General features: G+C 37.1%; 2 protein-coding genes across 6 annotated transcripts in view; both read left to right on the top strand.

Moving 5' to 3' along the window:
- LOC115968141 (MADS-box protein JOINTLESS-like) overlaps positions 1 to 19,383 on the top strand; it is a 29,193-nt gene extending 9,810 nt beyond the window's left edge. Inside the window, exons 3-9 of one of the 3 annotated variants that reach the window (XM_031087428.1) lie at positions 6,685 to 6,749; positions 6,842 to 6,941; positions 7,037 to 7,078; positions 7,875 to 7,913; positions 7,999 to 8,126; positions 9,159 to 9,214; positions 19,318 to 19,383. In XM_031087428.1, coding sequence (XP_030943288.1) covers positions 6,685 to 6,749; positions 6,842 to 6,941; positions 7,037 to 7,078; positions 7,875 to 7,913; positions 7,999 to 8,126; positions 9,159 to 9,180 — 396 coding nt within the window. In that variant the 3' untranslated portion in view covers positions 9,181 to 9,214; positions 19,318 to 19,383. The other 2 variants (XM_031087427.1, XM_031087429.1) reach the window with 2 other exon arrangements.
- Positions 19,384 to 19,397: 14 nt separating this feature from the next.
- Positions 19,398 to 24,622, top strand: part of LOC115968145 (MADS-box protein JOINTLESS-like) — a 32,687-nt gene continuing 27,462 nt past the window's right edge. For all 3 annotated transcript variants that reach the window (XM_031087436.1, XM_031087438.1, XM_031087437.1), the window contains exon 1: positions 19,398 to 19,604. In XM_031087436.1, the coding sequence (XP_030943296.1) occupies positions 19,423 to 19,604 (182 nt within the window). In that variant the 5' untranslated portion in view covers positions 19,398 to 19,422. The remainder of the gene's footprint in view (positions 19,605 to 24,622) is intronic.

Below are 24,622 nucleotides of genomic sequence, written 5' to 3' on the forward strand. Positions count from 1 at the left end.
TTGGCTCTTTCTACAAAGGTTTTGTTCATTCTCTCTACAACCCCATTCCGCTATGGAGTTTCTTTAACTGTGAAGTGACGAGTAATACCTTCTAATTCACAAAATCTTATAATTTTTTTTTATCTCTGTACTATAGTCCATTATCTATTCTAAAGTATTTAATTTTCCTGCTAGTCTGATTTTCAACTTGCGCTTTCCACTTTTTAAATATGCCAAACACATCAGACTTATGCCTCATAAAATAAATCCATACCCTTCTAGAGTGGTCATCATAGAAATTGACAAAGTACTGAGCATCGCTATGAGAAGAAACTGAAATTGGACTCCAAACATCTGAATGAACATAGTGATGGGAATCAAGATCAATTGATTTAGAACTTGAACTAGAATTGCATTAAAATTAAGAATTAAAGTTGGAATTACAGAGAAACTGGAGAAACAAGTTTCTATCTAGGTCTAAAACTAAATTATATTTACATCAAAAACTGATTGTACTCTTACAATACTAGCCTATTTATAATCTTTAACTATTAGGAAATAAAGTATAATAGTTACATAAGTCAAAGCTGTAATTAAAGAGGATACATGGCAGATATGGGAAGTCAAAATAAGGGGCTGCTGGTTGCCCTAAGAGGTCAGAAAGGTTGGCTGGCTGTTTGGCTTGTAGAGGTGGCTGGTTGTCAGTCCTAATGGTAGAGGGGGGGTTGGTTGGTTGGCCTAAGGATAGAGGGTGGCTGCATCATACTCCCCTCCATAAAGGAAACTTGCCCTCAAGTTTCAGTTGGAAAATAACGCTTTAAATGTTTGGTAACTCTCCTTGAAAACTTTAAAACCAGCAACCTTAGCTTGCATTTCCACCAAGAAATTAGTCCTCCTACTCAACCCATAGACCACTTTGTTGAAAATTCCCGACTGATGTTTCAATGAGAAAGTGAATTGCTGCAAAACACTTACCCACTTAGCATGCCTCTTGTTCACATTAGATTGGCTATTGAGATATTACAAAGCCTCATGATCGATTTGTAGAATAAACTCCTTGTAGGCCAAATAGTAACTCCAATGCTTGATGGCTTGAACAATAGCATAAAATTCCTTGTCATAGGTAGAATACCTAAGTTTTGCTTCATTCAACTTCTCACTAAAGAATGATATGGGCTGCCCTTCTTCGCTAAGGACACCACCAATTCCCATTCCTGAGGCATCTCAATTAAGCTCAAATATCTTTTCAAAATTGGGCAAGGCAAGGATAGGAGCTTCAATTAACTTCCTCTTCAAAAGTTGGAAGCTTTCTTGGGCTTCATTAGTCTAAACAAAGGACTTTTGTTTGAGACAATTGGTGAGAGGTGCTGCAATGGTGCTAAAATTGCTAATAAACCTTCCATAAAAGGTAGCAAGACCATGGAAACTCCTCACCTCATGCACACTAGAAGGTGTAGGCCAATCAACAATTGCCTTAAGCTTGTTTTCATCCATGAACACTCCTTTGGAAGACACAACATACCCCAAGAACATCACTTGATCCATCCCAAAGCTACACTTTTTCATGTTACCATAAAACTCTTCTCTCCTCAAAATGTCAAGCACAAGCTGTAAATGCACCAAGTGATCCTCCAAATAGCGGCTATACACCAAAATATCATCAAAATACACCACAACACAAACCCCCAATAGTGGTTGCAACATTTGTGTCATCACCCTCATGAAAGTGCTAGGTGCATTTGTCAAACCAAATAGCATAACAAGCCATTCAAATAATCCATGATGTGTCTTGAAGGCCGTCTTCCATTCATTTCCTGAGCAAATTCTAATTTGATGATACCCACTTCGCAAATCAATCTTAGAAAACACCTTTGCACCCGCCAAGCAATCTAGCATGTCATCCAATGTAGGAATTGGAAAACGATACTTGATTGTGATCTTGTTGATAGCTCGACTATCCACACACATCCTCCAAGAGCCATCCTTCTTAGGAGTCAAGAGAGCGGGTACCGCACAAGGGCTAATACTAGCCTCAATGTAGCCTCTATCAAGAAGCTCTTGAACTTGCTTTTACAACTCTTCATTTTCCTTTGGAGCCATACGATATGCTGCCTTGTTTGGAAGGGGTCCACCTGGTACCAAATCAATGGCATGTTGAATGTCTCGCATAGGAGGCAAGTTAGGAGGCAACTCATGGGGAAGAACATCACCATATTGCTGTAATAACTCAGTGACAGCACTAGGAACATCAGTTCTAGCCATTGTGTTGACTGGAATTAATGCCAAAATGTAGCCACTATCTTGACTTTCTTGAATGAAGCTTTTAGAAGTGAGTAAAGAGGTTGTAGAGGATTTAGAAGTCACCTTTTCCTTCATTGGCAGCAAAGTAAATTGCTGATTGTCTTTGCTTAAGGTATAGGTATTCTTCTTCCCATCATGCATCGTTTGGCGATCATATTGCCAAGGTCTTCCAAGAAGGATATGGCATGGATCCATTGGTACTACATCACACCAAACTTCATCAAAATATTTCTTCCGGATAGAAAATGGCACCAAGCAATGTTTTGTTACTTTCACCTCATTACCCTTTTTGAACCAAGAAATTTTGTAGGGATGTGGGTGATCTTGAGTGGCAAGCCTCAACTTATCAACCACCTCCTGAGAGACCACATTTTCACAACTTCCCCCATCGATGATCATACTACAAACACTTCCTCCAATGCTGCAAGTTGTATAAAAAATATTGGTTCTCAAACCAATCTTCTTCGGAATTCAATTTAGGAGCAAGAAGAGTCTTTCTCATCACAAGTGTCAAGCCCTCTTCTTCTTCAAAATCACCACCAACCTCGTTTGAAGGTTGATCAAAAATGGGTTCTCCATCTTCATGTTCAAGCTCTTTTACTTCCTTCAACATAAGAGCCTTCTTCCTACAATCCGAAGATCGATGCCCCGGCTCTCCACACTTGAAACATTTGAAAGTACCCACCTGTTGCTGTCTACCCCCGCCAACAGCGGCTGTTTGGAACTGTTTTGGGGCTATAATAGCAGATTTAGAACCTGCTGGTTGCTGTTCAACCCCAGAAGTTTCTCCTCTCCCATTTATACTTGTATTCCCAACCTTATATTGGCTAGAGATCCCCTGACCAAACCTGGAACCCCACTGTCCAGACCTTAAAGTTGGCCTAGTTTGTTGCTTCTCTACCAGTAAAGCCTAGTTGTAGGCTTCTGACACGTTCCACAATGATTGAAGACTAAGGACATCTTGGATGGATGGCTTCAATCCAGTCAAGTACCTTGCAACCATTTTTTCTTCACTTTCATTCAAATCTACCCTTACTACAAGTTGGTGAAACGCCTCCGTATACTCCTCTACAATTCCCTCTTGCTTAAGGTTGTGTAGGTCTTTGTAGAGTGATTGGGTATAGTTGAAAGGAGGAAATTGCAATTTCACAGAGCTTCTTCTTCATCTTCTCCCTACTCTTGATCTTGACTTTACCACATCTTTGGCGAGAAATTTGCAATTGTTCCCACCAAGCGGAAGCTCTCCCTTCAAGGTGAATAGCGACTAGCTTCACTTTCTTTTCATCCATAACTTCATAATAATCAAACACCCTTTCAACGGTGTTAAACCAATCTACAAAGTCTTTCGTTTTAAGACTCCCTTGAAATTCTGGAATTTCAACCTTGAAGTTGTAGTCAAGCCTTCGCTCACTTCTTTCCACATAAGGTCTACCCCTTGGGGGAACTCCAAAAGGGTTCTCAAAATGAGAATGAGAGTCATCGAACTCATCAGTATTCTCATGAGGAGGCTGCCTACGCTGCACCACCTCCGTGAGTGTCGCAACTTGTCTCCTTAATTTAGCAATTGTGTCTTCTCTCTCTATATTTTGATTCCGTCCAACATTCCTCCCCACCGGAGGGTTGGCTTCAACTCCTTCCCCAACCTCCATTTGATTCCCCCTTATTCCACCTCTCCTTCCTCTCCTTCTTTGAGCCATTTGAAACTTCACAATCTTTGAAAAAAATTGTAAATAGAAGCAATAGCACAAGTGATCAAATATGTGGTATCTGCAACAACCAATGATTTGACTGGCACAAGGAACCTAGATCTAAATTCTAGGATCTTGAATGAAGGGAGAAAAAAACAAACACAAGGAAATCTAGGGCTCAAATGATCAAAGTGGTAGGGAAAAAGAGGACCAGATCTGTGCTCTAATACCAAATGATGGGAATCATGATCAATTGATTAAGAACTTGAACTAGAATTGCGTTAAAATTAAGAATTAAAGCTGGAATTACAGAGAAACTGGAGAAACAAGTTTTTGTCAAGGTCTAAAACTAAATTATATTCACATCAAAAACTGATTGTACTCTTACATAGCAAGCCTATTTATAATCTTTAACTTTTAGGAAATAAAGTAGCTAATAGTTACATAAGTCGAAGCTGTGATTAAAGAGGATACATGGCAGATATGAGAAGTCAAAATAAGAGGCTACTAGCTGCCCTAAGAGGTCAGAAAGGTTGGCTGACTATTTGGCTTGTAGAGGGTGGCTGGTTGTCAGTTCCAATGGTAGAGGGGGGTTGGTTGGCTGGCCTAAGGATAAAGGGTGGCTGCATCACATAGTCAAGAACACCTTTACTTGTTGGAAAGCCTATCTTGAAATTGACGTTATGCTACTTCTAATACACACAATACACACAGAAGTCTAGCTTGCATGTCTTCACCCCCTTCAATAAATTTTTCGTGTAGCTCTAACACACCACGTTCACCAATATGGCCAAGTTGCATTTGCCATAATTTTGTGTCATCAGTGTTGGACTCTATCAGAGTGGTGACTGCAACTCTTCCTACAACTGTGTTCCCAATCAATCTGTAAAGCGTGCTTACTTTCTGTCTCTTCATAACCATCAAAGCATCTTTGGTAATCTTCATGATTTCACCCTTTGATGTGTATGAGTACCCCAAATCATCCAATATTCCTAAAGAAATTAAATTCTTCCTAAGATCTAGAATATGTTTGATATTACTAAGAACTCTTTCAACTTTATCAAACATCTTGATCTTCATAGTACCAATCCCAATAACCGGGCATGTAGCATCATTACCCATTTGGACCATACCACCATTGTAAGGCTTATACATGTCAATCCAATCTTTCTTTGGAGTCATATGATATGAGCATGCTGAATCTAAAACCCAAGATTTTAGTAGAACATTATTACTTGAATGAGACTGAAAGTAAACTTGCACCAACCTCACTTTCATCTGATATTTCTTCAACACCACTAGTTGATTCTAGGGGCCTCTTTCCATTCCTCTTCTCCTCTAAATGCTCTTTCAGCTTTTTATACTAATTCTTATAGTGCCCTTTCTTGTGACAATAAAAGCACTCTACATCTTTCTTTATACATGATCTAGACTGAGATCTCTTCCCACTGGATTTTGGCTCACTTCTACGCCGATTACTCGACTTTGACTTTACAATAAGTCCATTAGCATGAGAACCATTGTCATCTAGCTTCATCTTTACGTGTGACAACAGAGCACTAGTCACCTTATCGAGTACTACAGTCTTTTTCCAGTACATCAACGTAGTCACTAGATGATCAAAATGTGTAGGCAGCGATGCTAATAAGATTAACGCTTTACCTTTGTCCTCATAATTCACCCTAGAACCTGACAATTGGGTGTTCAACATGTTAAACGTGTTGAGATGCTCCAACAGATCTGAACCCTCCTTCATATGCAAACTGTAAAGTTGCTTCTTCACATACAACTTGTTCGTCAGATTCTTTCTCATATAAAGACCTTTTAGTTTGACCCAAACTTCTTTTGTGGTCTTTGCTTCTAGGATGTTGTGAATAACCTCATCACTTAGGTTGAGACGAATAGCGCTAGCTGCTTTCTCATCCATCTCTACCCATTTTTCATCCTTCATTGTTTTCGGTTTTTTCTCCTTCCCAAGCAAGGCTTTATGAACTCCTTGTTGAATTAGGAGATCCTTCATCCGCCTTTGCCAAAGGGAAAATTTTCCTTTACCATAAAACTTCTCTACGTCATACTCCGTGCTTGACATCTTTACTGAATTCAAAAGGTTGAATCCTAACATGGCTCTAATACCACTTGTTGTGCAAATAACACCCTAGGACTCAAATTAATAATAGTAAATAAGCAGAAATTGAATAACAAGCTCACACAAAGAACATAAGAATTTACGTGGTTCGGCAAACTATCTATCTCTACGGTGACGACGGAGAAATTTCACTATAAAAATAAGGAGATACAATAGTGCATAATAACACTTTCTAGAAACCTAAATCTCAATACACTCTAACTCTCTCACTCTCACCCACAAGACAACAAAACTCTATTCTTCTTCTTCTTATGTGGCTGCTCCTTGGTTTTAGAAATTGTCTCTTATAATTGCCGCACACTAGCACTTATATATTGCTATGCTTAAGTCGGCAATATAGGATTCTTTGTATCAATTGTATTGGTCAACTGCTGTGATCGACTTGGACTTGTGGTTTCCTATTACAAGGTGTATTTGGTTTACTTGTAATTGACTTGGGCTTGTGGCAATTCAAGCCACACATGCGGGCCTACTTCAACACTTACATATTTTAGAACCGTCGTTATATTTAAGTGCTCAGTTACACATCACATTTAAAAAATCTTCATGAACGGCAATTGTTTATATTAGCTTGAGAACGGTACCTCCTACACCATGTTGAGCAAGGAAATTGAGGAGAAGACACATGAACTGAGGTATTATAGCTACATCACTATCATCTTGTTACCGTAAAGACATATACATACCACAATAAATTAATGTTGAGAAATGTTCACACTTAACACAGGAAGATTAGAGGAGAAGAGCTCCCTGGAATGGATATAGAAGAATTACAGAAACTAGAGAAAGAGCTTGAAATAGGCCTGAGACGTGTTATAGTAACAAAGGCTTGTCTCTCTTTTTTATCTGTGTTTGCCGGCATTATAATGGAGTGTTGAAATTTATGTACATTATCTTAATATAAGAAACTTTTGTCTTGCAGGGTGAAAGATTTCTGGAAGAGATCATTGCCCTTCAGCAAAAGGTCATTTTCCAAACTTTAAATCTTTGCAGGACATTTCATACAATTATTATAATGTTTGCAAGACATTTCCGAAACAGACCAATGCCCTTGAGCTAAAGTTCATATGGTTTCAATGTATAACAGTTTCGTACTTTAGTGATGATCCGCTCCATAATGATATCATGGTAAAATCTTGAAATATTAGGTGGAAGGAAGAAACTAAGAGAAGTTGAAAGAACACAAGGAATTAAGGAGGTTTTGTCTGTGTCCTACGTGAACAGTAGAAATTTTTAAACAACTACTTATTTATTATTGAATTTTGTGTATAATAGTGTACTTATTTAAGGGAATAGGTAGTAGACTAACTCTGCGTTAACCCTAGGATTGCAGTAATATAGTTAGTAATGTGTACAATTAGGACTACTATAATGTTATATGCTTAAACCCTAAATCCATCTTTAGCAAATGTCAGCTGTAAAACTTTGTCATAATGTTCATGCAAGTTGGTGCAAGTTCATAAAAATAGTGGTCTTTGTGTGCACTGGCTAGCTCAATGGGTGGAGAAAGGAAAAGTTTACATGGCTAAAAACAAGTAACAACCACCATTGAATATTTAGTTGAAACCATTGTCAACATAAATTCAGAACTGAATGTCATATTGTTTATCCTATCACCTGACCTATATCAATTCATAATGCATCGATTTCATATATAAGAAGTTAGGTAAATCTACCATATTAATTATATATTATATTTTGTATTGAAGGCTAAGAATTCTTAGTAATGGCTCTCTGTTCATCTTATTCTTTTAATACAGGGAGCCCAACTGATGGAAGAAAACCAACGACTAAAACAGGTTATAGGTCTTTTTTATTTTTTTAATAGAAAAAGTTCTTCCTCCTCTCTTCCTATCTCAGTTATAAAAAATGTCTCTTCCACAGATGGAGAATTTGTTTAGCACTCAAACACATGTACTTGAACAAGGTCAGTCATCTGAGTCAATCACCAACATTTGCAGCTCATCTGATCCTCAAGACAATGACAGTTCAGACATATCTCTCAAGTTGGGGTAAGTTTGTGAAATTCTTAAAATTTTTTAGTTTTTTGGATGAAGTATGAAATAATATTCAGGATTCAATCAAAGGATATTTGCATCAAACCTCAATATTTAGGGGCCATATAGCATATAGTTGTAGTTTCGATAGAGGAACTTGACCAAATTGATAAATTTGTCCTTAGGTTTAGTCATTTCTTTGGATTTAGCATTACAATATGTACTATATTCTAATTTATAGTTCTATATGGGCTTATATGGTACTGAAAGATAAATTTGTTGGTGAAATTAATGGTTGCAACCACAGGTTGATGTCACTTTCAACTTGTCAATGAGCAATTCTTCTGTTTGTATAGCAACTTAACTAGCATCATTGACTGCATGCCGCTACTATAGAGAAACTGTTTGCCTTAGTGCATCGTTCTATGTCTTGCAGGCTACCTTTTCCTAAATGAATTTGAAGTATAGTGAAGATCAAGAAGCATACATGGATTCTCTTTTTAAAAAGGCCATGGCTAAGTAAATACAAATCCTAGCTCAGAGTTGTAATTAATTTTTTGTAAGACCAATTTGTTTCCACCAGCTGATTCTAAGAGTCTGGATGTGTATATGGTAAATTTTGGATGCTTAATCATTTTTATGGATGAATCAAAGGTTAATTTATTACAGTGGAAAATGAAGTAGAGGGTGTTGGAAAAGGTCGAGTGTAGGTTTGAGACTGATGGCAAGTCAAACTATTGATAAATTGATTCACAATTCTGCAATAGGTTTTGTTTGTCTTGGTGTGATTGCCAGTATTACATATTTGCCACAACATTTCTTTATCATGAATGGTGCTTTTGAGTACACTTGTTTTAAGCCTTAAGGTCTAAAAATGTTTTCAAGTCAATCTTGCTTGCAATAAGACTTCTGTGAGCTTCCTTTGATTTTGCAATCCAGATTCTTGCATCAACTTGAGAAAAGTGACATCATAATTCATAATATTAATTTGCTCCCACTGTTTTCTTTTTTCTTTTTTTGTTTTGTTTTTTATTTTGAATTTTTTAGGTTGGATTGTTCTATTTCCTAGTCTTCCTTGGCAACTCAAGATTAGCACTTCACAGGTTTCATCCATATTTAACTAGATCTTGTCTTGGCTCTCTCTCTCTCTCTCTCTCTCTCTCTCTCTCTCTCTCTCTCTCTCTCTCTCTCTATATATATATATATAAAAAATAAAGCAAGGTTTTAAATTATATGTTTTTTGTTGTTGTCAAAATTGCATTGTATGAATATAATTTGGTATTCATCGATCACCATGAAGCAAAATCATCAAAAAACTTTTAAAATCTTAGGACTAGCTAAGTCGAATAAATCAAATGTCATTCCTTTCTTTTCTTTTCTTTTTAGCTTCGTTTTTTTTTTTTTTTTATCGTTTTGTTTTGGGGGTGCTAGAACTCTTTTAGTAATTGACTCTATTTTTTGGAGAAGTGATATTTATTTTTAGTGTTTTAATGCTTCTATTTTTTGGAGAAGTGATATTTATTTTTAGTGTTTTAATGCTAGTAAGTTTACAACTGGCAATCTCACCAAACATATTTATTTTTTGGTATAACAAGAAAACATGAACATATTTAACATCAAATTAGTGTTTTTTTTTTTTTTTTTGATAATCTTAACATCAAATTAGTTGAGTTTGACCTCTTAAAACTAAGGTTGTGTTTGGGTATTGTGTTTCTTGCGTTTCGTTTTCTGCCTTTTTTTTTTTTTTTTCCTGGACACGTGTCTGGCACTGTTCATTGTCCATGAGTGATTTTAGGCTTATGAACAGTGTCAAATGCGTGAACAGTAATTTTTTTATTATTTTCAGTTTTCAGCAAAATAAGCGGTATCCAAACGGACCTTAAAGGTCAACGATTATAGGAACTTGATCAAGACCACACTTGAATAAAATAAAAATTTTCCCAATATCCAATATTGGACTTTAAGCTAAATTAATCAAGGTAGGTATTAAACTTAAAAAGATTTTTATAAAATCATCAAGACTCTGAGCTAAATTAATCAAAGTAGGTATTTGACTTAAAAGATTTTTATAGAAATTGTACTCTTGAGTAGAACAAGTGAAAAGAGTGCTGGGCTAATTTTTCCCAAGCGTGAGGAGCAACATATGTGGAGCATAGCACTTTGTACTATTTTTGTGGTCCATTTTTATATTTAAGTTGTGGGCCTGCTTCTTCAAAAAATAAGAAAAGTCACGGCCTCAAAAATGCAGTTCCTTTGAGCCCGTTTGGTATATGTGTTTAGAAACTGAAAATTATTGTTTGAAAACATTTGTAGAAATACGTGTGGGTAAAAAAGTGTGTGAAAATACGTGAAATACTGTTTAAAAACTGAAAATAGTTGTTTGGAAATACAAACCAAACACCCCATTTATCTCTTCTCTTGTTGAAAAAGTTTAGATGTTGACCGCTCCATTTGTCTTTTACTGGAACTAAATCTATTATTTTACTAATTTGATTCCAATATTATATATTACACCCGTTTCAACATTTTCGTTATTTTTTCACTCTTTCGATTTGGAAAATGTATCATTTTACTCTCTTGGCCTGGGTTTTCTCTGTTATTATTATTATTTTATAAATGGGTTTTCTCCATTATATTATATTATATTATATATAATGAAGAAAACAAATTGAAACCTTCCAAAACATGTTACAAAGTAAATTCTACCAAACAGAAATAAAGTAGAGCTTTCTCTTTTTCTATTTATCTCTTTGTAAGTTTTAAATGATATAAATGAAATTTCCATTTTGATATATTTAGTAGTTTGTTGGTTTTCTTTTTACATTTTTTGGGCCTAAAACTTAAGTAATTTTTTTTAGCATATCAAAGGATATTATCAAGCATTTAAGTCTCCTCATTTTTACAAGATGTGCCATTAAATTATAAAACCTTTTGCCAAGAGTATTGTTGCTCAATTGACAAATACTCTTCTTCCAACTATTGAATTATGAAAATAAAAATAAAATGATAAAACCATTTGTCTAAACCTATTATGGTCATATAATTAGCATCAACACATTAAAAAAAAAAAAAAAGGAGCAATACATTTTAAGTTTTCATTGGTAATGATTCAAGGATATTGACAAAAGAGTGAGCAAATGTCATTTTAACCCAATCACATTTATTAGGGCCTTAAAATCCCTTAATTTTGCCTAATTGCCCCTGTAAGGACGCGATTCGTGGCGGACCTTAACGGTGTCGGGTTCGCACGTAAAAAGGCTCAAACAATATCATTTGTAGAGCGTGGGTTTGGAAGGCTAGGCCTTGATCGACAGGCGGTGGGTTTTTCGCAGTGTTCATACAAGGTTAAGTTTTCCTTCACCCCTGGAGTCTTTCTCCTGGAGGTGGGCTGGGAGGCTCTGGTTTTTGGCCATTTTTCCCCGCCCCCCTCTCTAGGTTCCTTATTTTTCCTTTTATACTCGCCTGCGTCCACTATCCTTCATCCACGTATAGGGTCAACCTTTCCAAGGCTGATACTTGTCCCGTCAGTCCATACCCAAAGTCGTTGGGAAGGGTTGTAAAAGCCAAAGCATGCGGCTCTGTCAGGTTCAGAGCATTAAATGGCAGTAACAGCAGCTTTCCATGGATATTTTAGATCTTTCTTCCAAGTTTCAGTCCTATACTGTTTTTACCCTTCTTTCTGGGGGTACTTTGGGTCTGCCGAGGACTGAACTGCCCTCGGCGGTATCCAAAGGCTATCTTGTCGAGTTTGGGTCATAGCCCTCCTCGGCTTGGGCCTTCGGATTCTCCCCGGGTAGATAGGCCTGGCCCATAAATCATTTGGGCCCCACAATAGCCCCTCAAAACCCGGCTGTCCAACCTCTTGGTTGGAAAGGGGGGTTTTGGTGATGCCGAACCTCTTCCTACGGCCCAATCAATTTGGCCTATTAATAATGCTGGCAGCTCTTCATCTGTCCAAGAAATGCACCGGTCTATGAGACAGTTTTTTGATTTCGCGCTTGATGCGTTCTTATCGTTTGGGTATCCAAAACGCGCTTTTAATGACCACTATTTACGAGACTACTTTAATTCGGCGGTTTGTTTTGATGGGGTGGAGAAACGGAACCGGCATGTTTGTGTTGGCAGATTCCTTTGGAGATCTGAACCTATTAAATGTCTCCCGCTCCACCCTCTGTATAAGAAGGAAGGGAGGAGGTTATTGTTTTTGTAAAGAATCCATTTTCATCCTTCTGAGATTTGAAATACTTGGCCTCCCCTAGGGTTCATTTTACCCACTGGTTTATAAACTAAATCGTGATACACTTTACCATAACAACGAGTGATGCAGGAGCCAAACCCCTCCCATAAACGCCATGTTCCAATAAAGCTCATTATGGCTCGATCGGGACAGGGATGGCGAAGACTCAAAATCAACCTCACCCTTCTTTCAGTCAAAATCCGAAGCAGGGACTTGTCACGTCAAACTTTCGGCGTGACTGAGTCGAGAACACCCATCATCAGTACCAACCGCTCTCCTATGAGCATACCTAGTATGGCTCCAGTGTGTTGGGAGTCAGGATCGAGGCAGGGACTAAGTGTCTCTACTTCTTCCTCTCTTCCTTCACTGGTGCTATCCTCCGTCTCCCTTTCTTAGTCTTCCCAGCACCAGATCCATCCTGGTGCTTTCACTTCTCCCTCTTTTGCTCCTTTTTCTTTCTTTTCATCTCTTCTCTCTTCTTCTCCTCCTTCTTTACTCATGTCCTCCATCTTCTTCATTGATTTCTTCCTTACTATTTCCTTCTCCTTCATTTTTTCCCAAAGAAGGTTCTTATCGTAATATGAGCAGTATTGAGGCAGAGATTGTAGAGACTTTGAAGACGAGTTTAAAAGACGCCTGACAGTTTACTTATCTGTACTACGGATGTAATTGTTGCTTAGGCAGTTCACATTTTGTATAGGCTCGTTTGAGCCCCTCTTTGTACGTTGTAATAATTTTTCGTATTAATAAAAATTGTTGTTATTTTATTTCGCATGTTTTGTCTCTATGCCCCTTTTTTTTAAATTTACAAACGCTGCTCGGCACAATAATGTAGCATCTAAACCAATGACGACTAAGACCAAAATACTTGATAATAAAAAGATGTCGCCATAACTTTAATAGAAATGCTTGGCACAATAAGGCCGACCAGTGAAAAGTAATACTTACCCCCTGCTAGCCGAGGAGAAAAACGAAGGTTTGATGCCGTGTGAGGAATAACCATTTGAAGATATATCACCCACCAAATGAACAGCCTTCTTATACGACTAAATGCTGGGGCGTTCCACCACCTTCCTTACACCTTTATTGGCCTTAACCTTTTATGGTGTTTAAGCCGTGGATGAAGTGACCTGACATTTTTATCAAGTAACCCATCTTACGAAATTCAAACCTTTTCTTATCAAAGTATTTGGTTTCCCCATTGGCTTGGGTCCGAGGACCATACAAGGCCTTGGTTCTGTCCAAAACTTGTAATAATTATAATTTTTTGTACTTGGTTTTCCATAGGCTTGGGTCCGAGGACCATGCAAGGCCTTGGTTCTGTCCAAAACTTGTAATTTTTTTATGTACTTGGTTTCCCCATAGGCTTGAGTCCGAGGACCATGCAAGGCCTTGGTTCTGTCCAAAACTTGTAATAATTATAATTTTTTGTACTTGGTTTTCCCATAGGCTTGGGTCCGAGGACCATGCAAGGCCTTGGTTCTGTCCAAAACTTGTGATTTTTTATGTACTTAGTTTCCCCATAAGCTTGAGTCCGAGGACCATGCAAGGTCTTGGTTTGTCCAAAACTTGTAATTTTTTATGTACTTGGTTTCCCCATAGGCTTGAGTCCGAGGACCATGTAAGGCCTTGGTTCTGTCCCTGGGCTCCTATGCTGAACGGGCCTGGGCCGCGAATTTACTGGGCCCGCAAATTAAGAGGTATTTCCGTAGTCTTTGATCACGCGGTACTTTTTGGCGTCCCAGTGTTCGAGGTGCGCCTTCTCGAGACTCCTTTAGCCTCAGGGTTGCAGACGACGTTGGAAATCGAGCCAGAGACATTTTGTTTGTAGCGTTCCTTGGGACGCCGCGTGAGTAAAATGCCTCCACCTTATCTCTTAAATAAATAGGAGAGAAAGTCGCTTTACTTTCGCACAAATCCTTCAATCTTCTCTCCTAGTACATCATGTTCGAAGCGAGGGTTGGGGCAAAAGAGCTCTCTCCGCCACAAAAGCGCCGTGTCCTCCTGAGACTCCAGATGGTGAGGCACGGGCAAAGGAGGCACAAATTCAAGAGAATATTCCAGTTTGACAGAGGGGAAAGGGTGTTTCTCCCTCTTTTAGTCAAAATCCGAAGCAGGTTCTGTTCATGCCAAATTTTTGGTGTGTCAGAAGAAAGATTCTCCGCCCCCAGCACCTCTGCCTTGTTGCAGGCAAACTTTTGGTGAAGGCTCCTCAGCTTTCGGCTCCCTACATCTTTCCCTCAGCGGTGTGAGGCTTAAGTCGGGTTCTTTTGCTGCCTGAGTTATGGGCGTGCAAAAGCATTGAGGAGGAATAAGGTCTCGAGGCAGTAGCCAACTTCTCCTCTGTGCTACCTCCTCGGCTTTATCTTCACTCTCTTGTATTTTTCGTTACTTACGTAGTTAGCTTCAATGTAAGCTTTGTTTTAGCTTTTCATTGTACACTATACTGTTCCCTGGTCTTAATAAAATATGTGTCTATTTCTCTATACATATCTTTCTTCTCCGTAACAACTACTTTATGCATGAATATTAAATATAAGCTTGCCCTTAATGATATTCCAGGCAAAAAAATGCCTTAACACAGATTCCTACTAGTTTAAACTTACAAATATTATCAAGCATAACAAGGTTAATCCTCAATAAATTAAACTCTTGGAACTAACCGGGATAACCGCTGAGTGCTGCGCGATGCATGCTAGAGCGATGTCCGAGAACGATAAACTCTAAATAATTCGTCTGAGAGGGTAGCCGAGTAGCGAGGGACTTTGGTTGTGCTTTTGGGTAATATGTTGCGCCGTATCGCATCAACCCCTTTGATACTGGGGATCCGAGGGTAGACCGAGGAATCCGCGCAATCAAGGTATTAACCCATCTGTTAACGCGGAGTTCTCTTCGGATGGATTTTGAGGTTTATGTGCCATAGTTTTTTTTTTTTTTTTTTTTTTTTTTTAAATAGTTGGTTCCTCATCCAAGTAGTTGGTTTCCCCATAGGCTTGAGTCCGAGGACTATGCAATGCCCTGGTTCTGTCCAAAACTTAGTTTTCCTCATCCAGGTAGTTGGTTTCCCCATAGGCTTGAGTCCGAGGACTATGCAATGCCTTGGTTCTGTCCAAAACCTAGTTTTCCTCATCCAGGCAGTTGGTAGTTTTCCTCATCTAGGCAGTTGGTTTCCCCATAGGCTTGAGTCCGAGGACTATGCAATGCCCTGGTTCTGTCCAAAACCTAGTTTTCCTCATCCAGGTAGTTGGTTTCCCCATAGGCTTGAGTCCGTGGACCATGCAATGCTCTGGTTCTATCCAAAACCTAGTTTTCCTCATCCAGGTAGTTGGTTTCCCCATAGGCTTGAGTCCGTGGACCATGCAATGCCCTGGTTCTGTCCAAAACCTAGTTTTCCTCATCCAGGTAGTTGGTTTCCCCATAGGCTTGAGTCCGTGGACCTGAGGACCATGCAATGCCTTGGTTCTGTCCAAAACCTAGTTTTCTTCATCCAGGTAGTTGGTTTCCCCATGGGCTTGAGTCCGTGGACCATGCAATGCCTTGGTTCTGTCCAAAACCTAGTTTTCCTCATCCAGGTAGTTGGTTTCCCCATAGGCTTGAGTCCAAGGACTATGCAATGCCTTGATTCTGTCCAAAACCTAGTTTTCCTCATCCAGGTAGTTGGTTTCCCCATAGGCTTGAGTCCGTGGACCATGCAATGCCTTGGTTCTGTCCAAAACCTAGTTTTCCTCATCCAGGTAGTTGGTTTCCCCATAGGCTTAAGTCCGTGGACCATGCAATGCCTTGGTTCAGTCCAAAACCTAGTTTTCTCTTTGTGTGGGATCTTGGCTTTAGGGGAGTTAGCTCCTCAGCCAAGCCCCTAGAGTTTATCCATATGATTAACGCTATCAAGTGCCTAGTTTGCTCTTTACGGGGGACCTTAGCTTTAAGGGAGTTAGCTCCTCAGCCAAGCCCCTAGTCAAGAAACGTAGCCCCTAGCAGAACTTTATACTAGAACTCTATAACCAACGGTTAGAAATAACGAAGAAATTCTATCGACCCACATCCTATACCAACACACAAGCCTTTCCCACAGACGGCGCCAATCGTAAGGACGCGATTTGTGGCGGACCTTAACGGTGTCGGGTTTGCACGTAAAAAGGCCTAAACAATATCATTTGTAGAGCGTGGGTTTGGAAGGCTAGGCCTTGATCGACAGGTGGTGGGTTTTTCGCGGTGTTCATACAAGGTTAAGTTTTCCTTCACCCCTGGAGTCTTTCTCCTGGAGGTGGGCTGGGAGGCTCTGGTTTTTGGCCATTTTTCCCCGCCCCCCTCTCTAGGTTCCTTATTTTTCCTTTTATACTCGCCTGCATCCACTATCCTTCATCCACGTATAGGGTCAACCTTTCCAAGGCTGATACTTGTCCCGTTAGTCCATACCCAAAGTCGTTGGGAAGGGTTGTAAAAGCCAAAGCATGCGGCTCTGTCAGGTTCAGAGCATTAAATGGCAGTAACAGCAGCTTTCCCTGGATATTTTAGATCTTTCTTCCAAGTTTCAGTCCTATACCGTTTTTACCCTTCTTTCTGGGGGTACTTTGGGTCTGCCGAGGACTGAACTGCCCTCGGCGGTATCCAAAAGCTATCTTGTCGAGTTTGGGCCATAACCCTCCTCGGCTTGGGCCTTCGGTTTCTCCCCGGGTAGATGGGCCTGGCCCATAAATCATTTGGGCCCCACAGCCCCTTTTAAAGGATAATTACAACAATAATTGAGAAGTCATTAATATTTGATAATCGAATTAATCAAGTGCATGCAACCTTGCAATTATTTATGTTTCAATCGAATAGGAATATGACACGCCCCCCATTTTAAATTGAATACTCGTGGTACCAATTAAAATCAATTGTTAATAATCACACGTGATTGGACTCAACTTTGTGGATATATCCTAGTAGTTAAAATTTGATTTCATGATATCTTTTAATCCAATGATTTCAATAGGAGCTTGTGACCCATAGTTTTGATTATTAAGATTTTAAGATTTGTTTTAAATGAAGTAAATGAAATTAAGGTCAAAAGTTACGATTACCTTTAGGATGTAAAATTACCCTTTTGTCTCCAGATGATATTAAATACAGGTTGTAAAATTAGGTGTTTACAAAAGTGTAAGAACAAAACCCTTGTTTGTTTTCTCATTATTACTGGAGAAAATTGCTAGCATAAACATGTTCATTATAATTTATAAATGTCCAACCCTAATGAAATTGCGATTCTATTTAAATAAATATAAATAACCTTGTACTTTCTTAAATAAATTATATACTTTAAAATAATAATTTTATTTATAGATATCTAAAAATTTTAACTAAGATTTAGGATGTTAGAAGTCACGCTACTTTGCCATTTCATATATATAATATTTTTTTGATAAAATTTGTAAGGATTAAAAAAAATAAAGAAAGAAATATTCAAGATTTAAAAAAAAAAAAAAATTGGGTTACCTTCCCCACCCCCACCCTGGCTCCTTTAATCCTCTGCCACTATATCCACCTATGATATTGTCCAATTACAATTTAATTTTACAATCTTTCAGTTATTACATTTTACCCATAAGATGACTAAAATGAAATCAACTGAATCCCAACCAAATTAGAGTTTTAGAGTATATAATTAAATGATAGTTTTCCAATTTCTTTTGAACTCTCTAGTCTCATGCCTTTGTAAATCAATTTTGTGAAAATGAAATTCACTCTACATTCAATTTTTAAAAGGAACGTGGAACAAGTCTAACATTGAATTAATTGTTATTATTGTTTTTGTTTTAGGAAACAATATTGAATAATTAAGTTAACACAAGCATTGGTTCAAGGATGAAACTAAAACCTACAAATTATTTAGAAACGATATTAATTTGTTCTTAACTTTAGTTAGCCTCTTTTTCATATATATATATATATATATATATATATATAAACTTTTCTTTTTATCTCTATCTTTAAATAGCCTTGTCTTGAACTTTATTTTAGTCTATTTTTCAAATTTAAACGCACACCACCTAAAAAGAGTGTTTTTTTTTTTTTACATGATTTGAATTCAAGTTCTCCTCTATGAAAGAATTGGGTAATATTACCCATTCACAAGGCTCTTGGCCTAGCTTTTTAGAAGACTAAATACAAAATGCATCATCTAGTATGCGTTTGGATATCACTTATATTGCTGAAAATATAAAATAATAAAAAAATATATTCTGGTTACTGTATACATGAATAGTGCACTGTTCATTTACCTTGATGCATTGTTCATGTTCCATGAACAGTGCACCAGGCACCGGTAAACAAAGAGAAAAGAAAAAGAAGAAGCCAAATGCAGACGCTGAGCTCCAAAACGCAAAACAAACGCACCCCTAATCTTAACTAGTTTTAAATTTTTTTCCAATAGTTTTAATTTTTCTTTTCCTATTCAGTCATTTTAATTATATATGTTTTCAATGTAATCCTTGCAAAAAAAATGACGTAATTTTGCTTTTGAAGAGAGGTAGGACTTAACAGTGCATGCTACACAACAGTTTTTTTTTTGGTTGAGAAACAACAATTTTGTTAGTTATGTGGGCTATGTAAGGGAACACCCCTATTTACCAACAAAAAAAAAGGGTACACCCCATGCTCAGATTTTATTTTATTTTATTTTTCCATCTTTTATTGGTTGAGTAAGTGCAGTTTTTTTCACAAAAAAGGGAAAAGAAAAAGAAAAAGCAAGTGCAGTTTGTTTTGTTATATTTTTGATCTGATACTTTGGTTAAACTTCTATCAAAGACAATATTCCTCTTCCGTACAATAATACGCAGCTTTCATTTTATTTCTCTTTACCATTCCGAAATCCGTAACATTTACTTTATTCGTTGAGTAATTTATTTTTGTACTATTAGACATGTCTATTTTCTTCTCTCTCTCTCTCTCAACTTTCTATGCAAATAGTTTCTATATCTGGAATTCTAGGTTGGGCTAATAATTTGGATAGAAGTAGAAATTTGAAGGGTCTGATAACCTACGCGGCAAAAAAAAGAAAAGAAAAAAGGATCTGATAACCTAATATCTGGGAAAATGACGAGGAGGAAAATTCAGATTAAGAAGATTGACAACACGACGGCAAGGCAGGTGACATTCTCAAAAAGGAGGAGAGGACTTTTTAAGAAAGCTTTTGAGCTCTCTACTCTCTGCGATGCTGAAATTGGTCTCATGGTCTTTTCTGAAACAGGAAAGCTCTTTGAATACGCCAGCTCAAGGTTTCAATCTCTTTCTCACACTTCTTTCTACTTATAGAAAAACCCTTTTTATTTTCTCATTGTTTTTGACTAGAGAGAAAAACCCTTTTTTCTATCTATAGAAAAATATGTCATTGTCCATTCCTTGATCGCTTTGTTCATGCATTCACTATGATTTTATGATTTCTAAGGTGTGTGTGTGTGAGAGAGTGAGAGACCCAACTGCTCAAAATAAAGATCCTTTACTGAACAAACCAAATAAGTGATTTAAAAAATAGTACAATGTAGCATAAAATAGAGAGAAAATAATTTTAAAAATAGTACTATGTAACATCAAATAAAGAAATGAAAAAGTACTGCAAAATCTTATGGTTTCTGTCTAAAGAAAAGGGAAAGGAAAAAGGAAAAAGGAAAAAGGAAAAAAAGAAAGACAAATAAACAGTTTTTTTTTTGGTAAACCAAATAAACAGTTTTCAATTCTTACCTTGAAGGGTTTAACGTATATGTGTAGCTGCTACTTGTTTTGAAGTTCTATAAGCGGGTTATTTTGTCTTTGAATATTGCTAATTATTGCCTATTAATTAGCGTATAATCTAATTTTTTTTTATTTCCCCTGAATTTTAGAGTTGCACTTGCATATTGTATAGCTTCAATTAGCTGCTTCAAATCTGCCTTTAATGTTCGCTTCTTAAATAAAAAATTAAAAAAAAAAAAAAAACTCTTCCTTTAAGAAGGGTAAGAAAACTCTTAAATAATTGTATTTCTCTTCTTTCAAACTTTTTTTAAATTGAGGGATGCATGAGGTATATAAACTCCATGTCCAACCATAATTTTCCTTATGTTTATTATATAACTCCAAAAAAATCTCTCTATACATTCATTACGTAAACTTGCCTCATTATTTTATGTATCATAACTATTCAACTAACTCATTTCATAAATAAAATAGATTTTCATAACATAAATTAAGTTTAACTTTCAACACCTCCTCTTAAACTTAATTTTTGATCACCACAAATTAGGCATGCATATTGTAGAAGGTATCACAGTTTAGTGGCTTGGTGAAGATATCTGCACCCTAATCATGTGACTTCACAAACTCAAGTGGATTTTTTTTTTTTTTTTTCTAGCAATACATCCTCAAATAAAATGATACTAGGTATCAATGTGCTTGCTTCGGTCATGAAAGACTAGGTTCTTTACAAGAGCCAGTGTTAACTTATTGTCCACAAATTTTTAGCTTTTTCTTGCAACATTTGCAACACCATCAACAAATTTATAAGCCAAATTGCATGACAAAAACTAGAGGTAGTAGCAACATACAGTCACAATTGGTTGCTTCTTGGATGTCCATGCAAATGCAATATCACCCATATAGAATACAAACCCACTATCACTCTTTCTATCATTGGTGTCCCCAGCCCAATCATTATCGCTATAGCCAACAAGTTTAAACTCTTTCGAGGGTGAATATAATAGTCCAAAATTTAGTGTACCTTTCATATAGCGAAAAATTCTCTTGGCTGTCATCAAATGATTCATGGTTGGGACTTCAATGTTGCGACTAAGAAGTCCAACGCCAAAGAGAATGTTCGGTCTTGTGCATATTAGGTACCTCAGACTTCCAACCAAACTCTTGAAGAATGTTTGATATACCCTCTCTCTATCATCATGCTCTGACAACTTCATTCCACATTCCACAGGAGTACTAACTAGTTTGTAATTTGACATCTAAAATTTCTTGAGGATCTCCTGTTCAGAATCTCATATTTGTTCTAATATCCTAATACTTCTTATATTTCCATCCCTTCAATTAGAATTTAGTCCCAAGATAGGATTGAGTTAGTTAGTTACACATGTTGGGATTAGAATAGAGTTAGTTAGATCTCTTAGCTTATGTAACACTATAATCATATGGATTAATTGGTGAGAGCACGTGCTATATTAATAAGCCAATAGGATTAAGCCATGTGTGGCCAACAAGATAAGAACTTAGGTTTTATATGTATACTTGCATGTGACCTTAATCTGTAACATTTTAAAGAATAAACCAATTTCTTGCTTAGTGCATTTTCTCTCTCTTAATATTTCTTTATGGAGGGAGGCTAACTCGAATTAAGTAAACTCATCGACATTTCGTATCCATTTCCGTACACTTCCCACCAATTCCCCTTAGGAACCATCGGGTTCCTAACAAATGGTATCTGAGCTGTCAATCTTGAAATGACGAAATCTGTTGCAACTCATCAAAGGTGGAGATCCTTTTTGGCGGCTTCTCAAGCTCTATGAATTCTTTTCTTTAGAAAACACGCCACCACATCTCATGTTTTTCATTACCTCTTATTAAATGTAAGGGGAGGCGTGGGAATATTTTCAAGATGTGCAAGTATCGGGGTTATGCACAAATTGTTTGGATTTCAAATGCACTACAAGACCCGTTTTGAACACCGATCCTTGATGCATCAATGGAGATTATCAACCAAGCATCCAAGATGCAAAATCCCATGAATTTCATGCTGGAGGTCTAAGAACCAATTCTTAATGCACCAATATAGGCTGCCACTCAAGAGTTCACGATTCAAGAATTCAAAATCCAAGTGTCAGTGATTCAAGAATCAAAGATGCAAGAACCAACAATTCCAATGGTTCAAGAATCAAATGAGGGCTCGAGGATCCAAGAACATTCCAAGGTCCAAGAATTTAAGCGGGTTTTGAAAGTACACGAGACCACTAATCAAAGAGAAGTTTATGAATATGGTGATCAAGATGTCACTAAGATACTGGTCCTTTGGAAGATTTCTTTTGATGATGATGCCAACTATAACAACACCTTGTGGGAATGGGAGGGGAATGTTAGGAATCTCATATATGTTGTAATATGCTAATACTTCTTTAAGTTCCATCCATTCAATTAAAAGTTAGTCCCAAGATAGGATAGAGTTAGTTAGTTAGTTACACATGTTGGGATTAGGATAGAGTTGGTAAGAGCTATTGGCACGTGTAACACTATAATCACATAGTTGGTGAGAGCACATGCTTAATTAGTAAGCAAAAGGATAAAGCAATGGGTTATGATAAAGCCATGTATGAAAATGGATGTGAATTGTAAGCACTTAACTCTTCCTTATTGCATTTCCTTTCTCTCTTAATATTTCTCTATGCCTTTGAGTCTATTCACTTACAATCCACATCAATTTTCAAATGCTTCCCACCCATCCCCTTTAGCAACCAACAAGTTCCTAACATCTCCTTAGCATATCCTTCTTAGGAAATGAATATCTCATCTTCCATTTTCTTCTTCCCAATGCCCAGATAATAGGCCATAAGCCAAATATTTCTCATTTCGAACTCCTTAGTCATTGCTTTCTTGAAGTCTTCAAACTTGCTTCGATTGTTTCTTATAAAAATCAAATCATTTATATACAAATAAAAAAATCATAATACCTCCATTTTTTCTGCACCTTAAAATATAGTTCATGTTCATGTGCATATTTATAGAATCTTTCTCTTGAAAATATTTGTCAATTAGGTTGTTTCAAGCTCTAGGTTCCTGTTTCAAGCTATATAGAGATTTCTTAAACTACAAAGCTTTGTTTTCCTTCTTTTTGACAACATAGTCTATAGGCTGCTCAATATAAACTTATTCTTCAATTTAAACATTCAAAAAAGAAGATTTTTCATCCATTTGATAAATTCTCCATTTGTTTTGAGCTGCTAAAGAAATTAGCAAATATATAGTTTCCAATTGAGCAATTGGGGCAAATACTTCATCATATTCAATACCTTCTCAACTATCCTTTTTGCATTATTCCTCATCTTGTACATCCATTTTACACAAATTGCCTTCTTTCCATGTGGAAGAGTTGCTAGCTCTCATGTATCATTCTTCTTTATTACCTTGATCTCTTCATCCATTGAATTTATCCATTTCTTATCTCGCACAAGTTCTTTAATTCTTGTAGGTTCACAATCAGCAAACAGATAAAAGAGCATTAGATCATCTATATTCTCCATTGAATCATAGAGATCTTGTAGACTTCTCATTCTTCTTGTTTACTTCCTTATGGTGATGATTACAAGGATGGACTTTCATAAATGGCAGATTTTGGTGATGGAGGTGGAGCATCAGGCTCTTCTTGGATTTTATTCAAATGCTATTCCTATTCAAGTAAAGGAAAGAAATCATACTTCTCTTCTTCTTGGGTGCTCCAATTTCTCATAACTTCTTCATCGAATTCCACATCTTGACTGACAATTAATTTTCCAGTGCTCGGATTTTTAAGCTTATAGCCTTTAGAGCTAGGATCATAGCCAATGAAGACATAATTTTCGCTCTTGTTATCTAGCTTGGACCTCTCTTGATCTAGTACATGTGGATATGCTATACTCCCAAATACACGAAGGTGGAAAACGATTGGAAAAATAGACTGCATAATTTATAGCTTCAGTCTAAAGTTCTTTTGGAATTCTCTTGCTCTTCAATATGTTTTTAGTCATCAATTCTTGTAATATGACCAGATAATTTGATAATAATTTGGTTCATGGTGTGTCTATTAGCAAAAATCTATCAAGTGCCATCCTTCTTTTGCATGAGTAAGGTTGGTACTACACAAGGAGTCATGTTTTCTCTAATATATCCCTTCTTCAAAATCTCCACGAGGACCATAACTTGCTATTCAATTCGTCATGCTCCTTTAGATTGATTAGATAGTGCACTTTGTTGAGTAGGCTATAGAATACACTAACAAGCTTCCTTTTTTTCTTTAGCCACCAACATGTACACCACTCTAGTAATTTTATCTTATATTACAATTGGGAAAAATAAGAAAATTACTGCCCTCCTCTTTGAAAGATTTATGAGTTCATTCCTTCAAAATTGGCAAACGGACAAATTCAAACTTTCTAATTTTAAGGGTATATGTATTTCTATGGCCATCATGGATAGCATGCTCATTATATTGCCAAGGCTACACCAAAGGAGGAAAGACCAACATCCATGGCAACAATATCACACCAAATTTCATGTTTACAATTATTTC

The sequence above is a fragment of the Quercus lobata genome, chromosome 11 (assembly GCF_001633185.2).
Source record: "Quercus lobata isolate SW786 chromosome 11, ValleyOak3.0 Primary Assembly, whole genome shotgun sequence".
Lineage (NCBI taxonomy): Eukaryota > Viridiplantae > Streptophyta > Magnoliopsida > Fagales > Fagaceae > Quercus > Quercus lobata.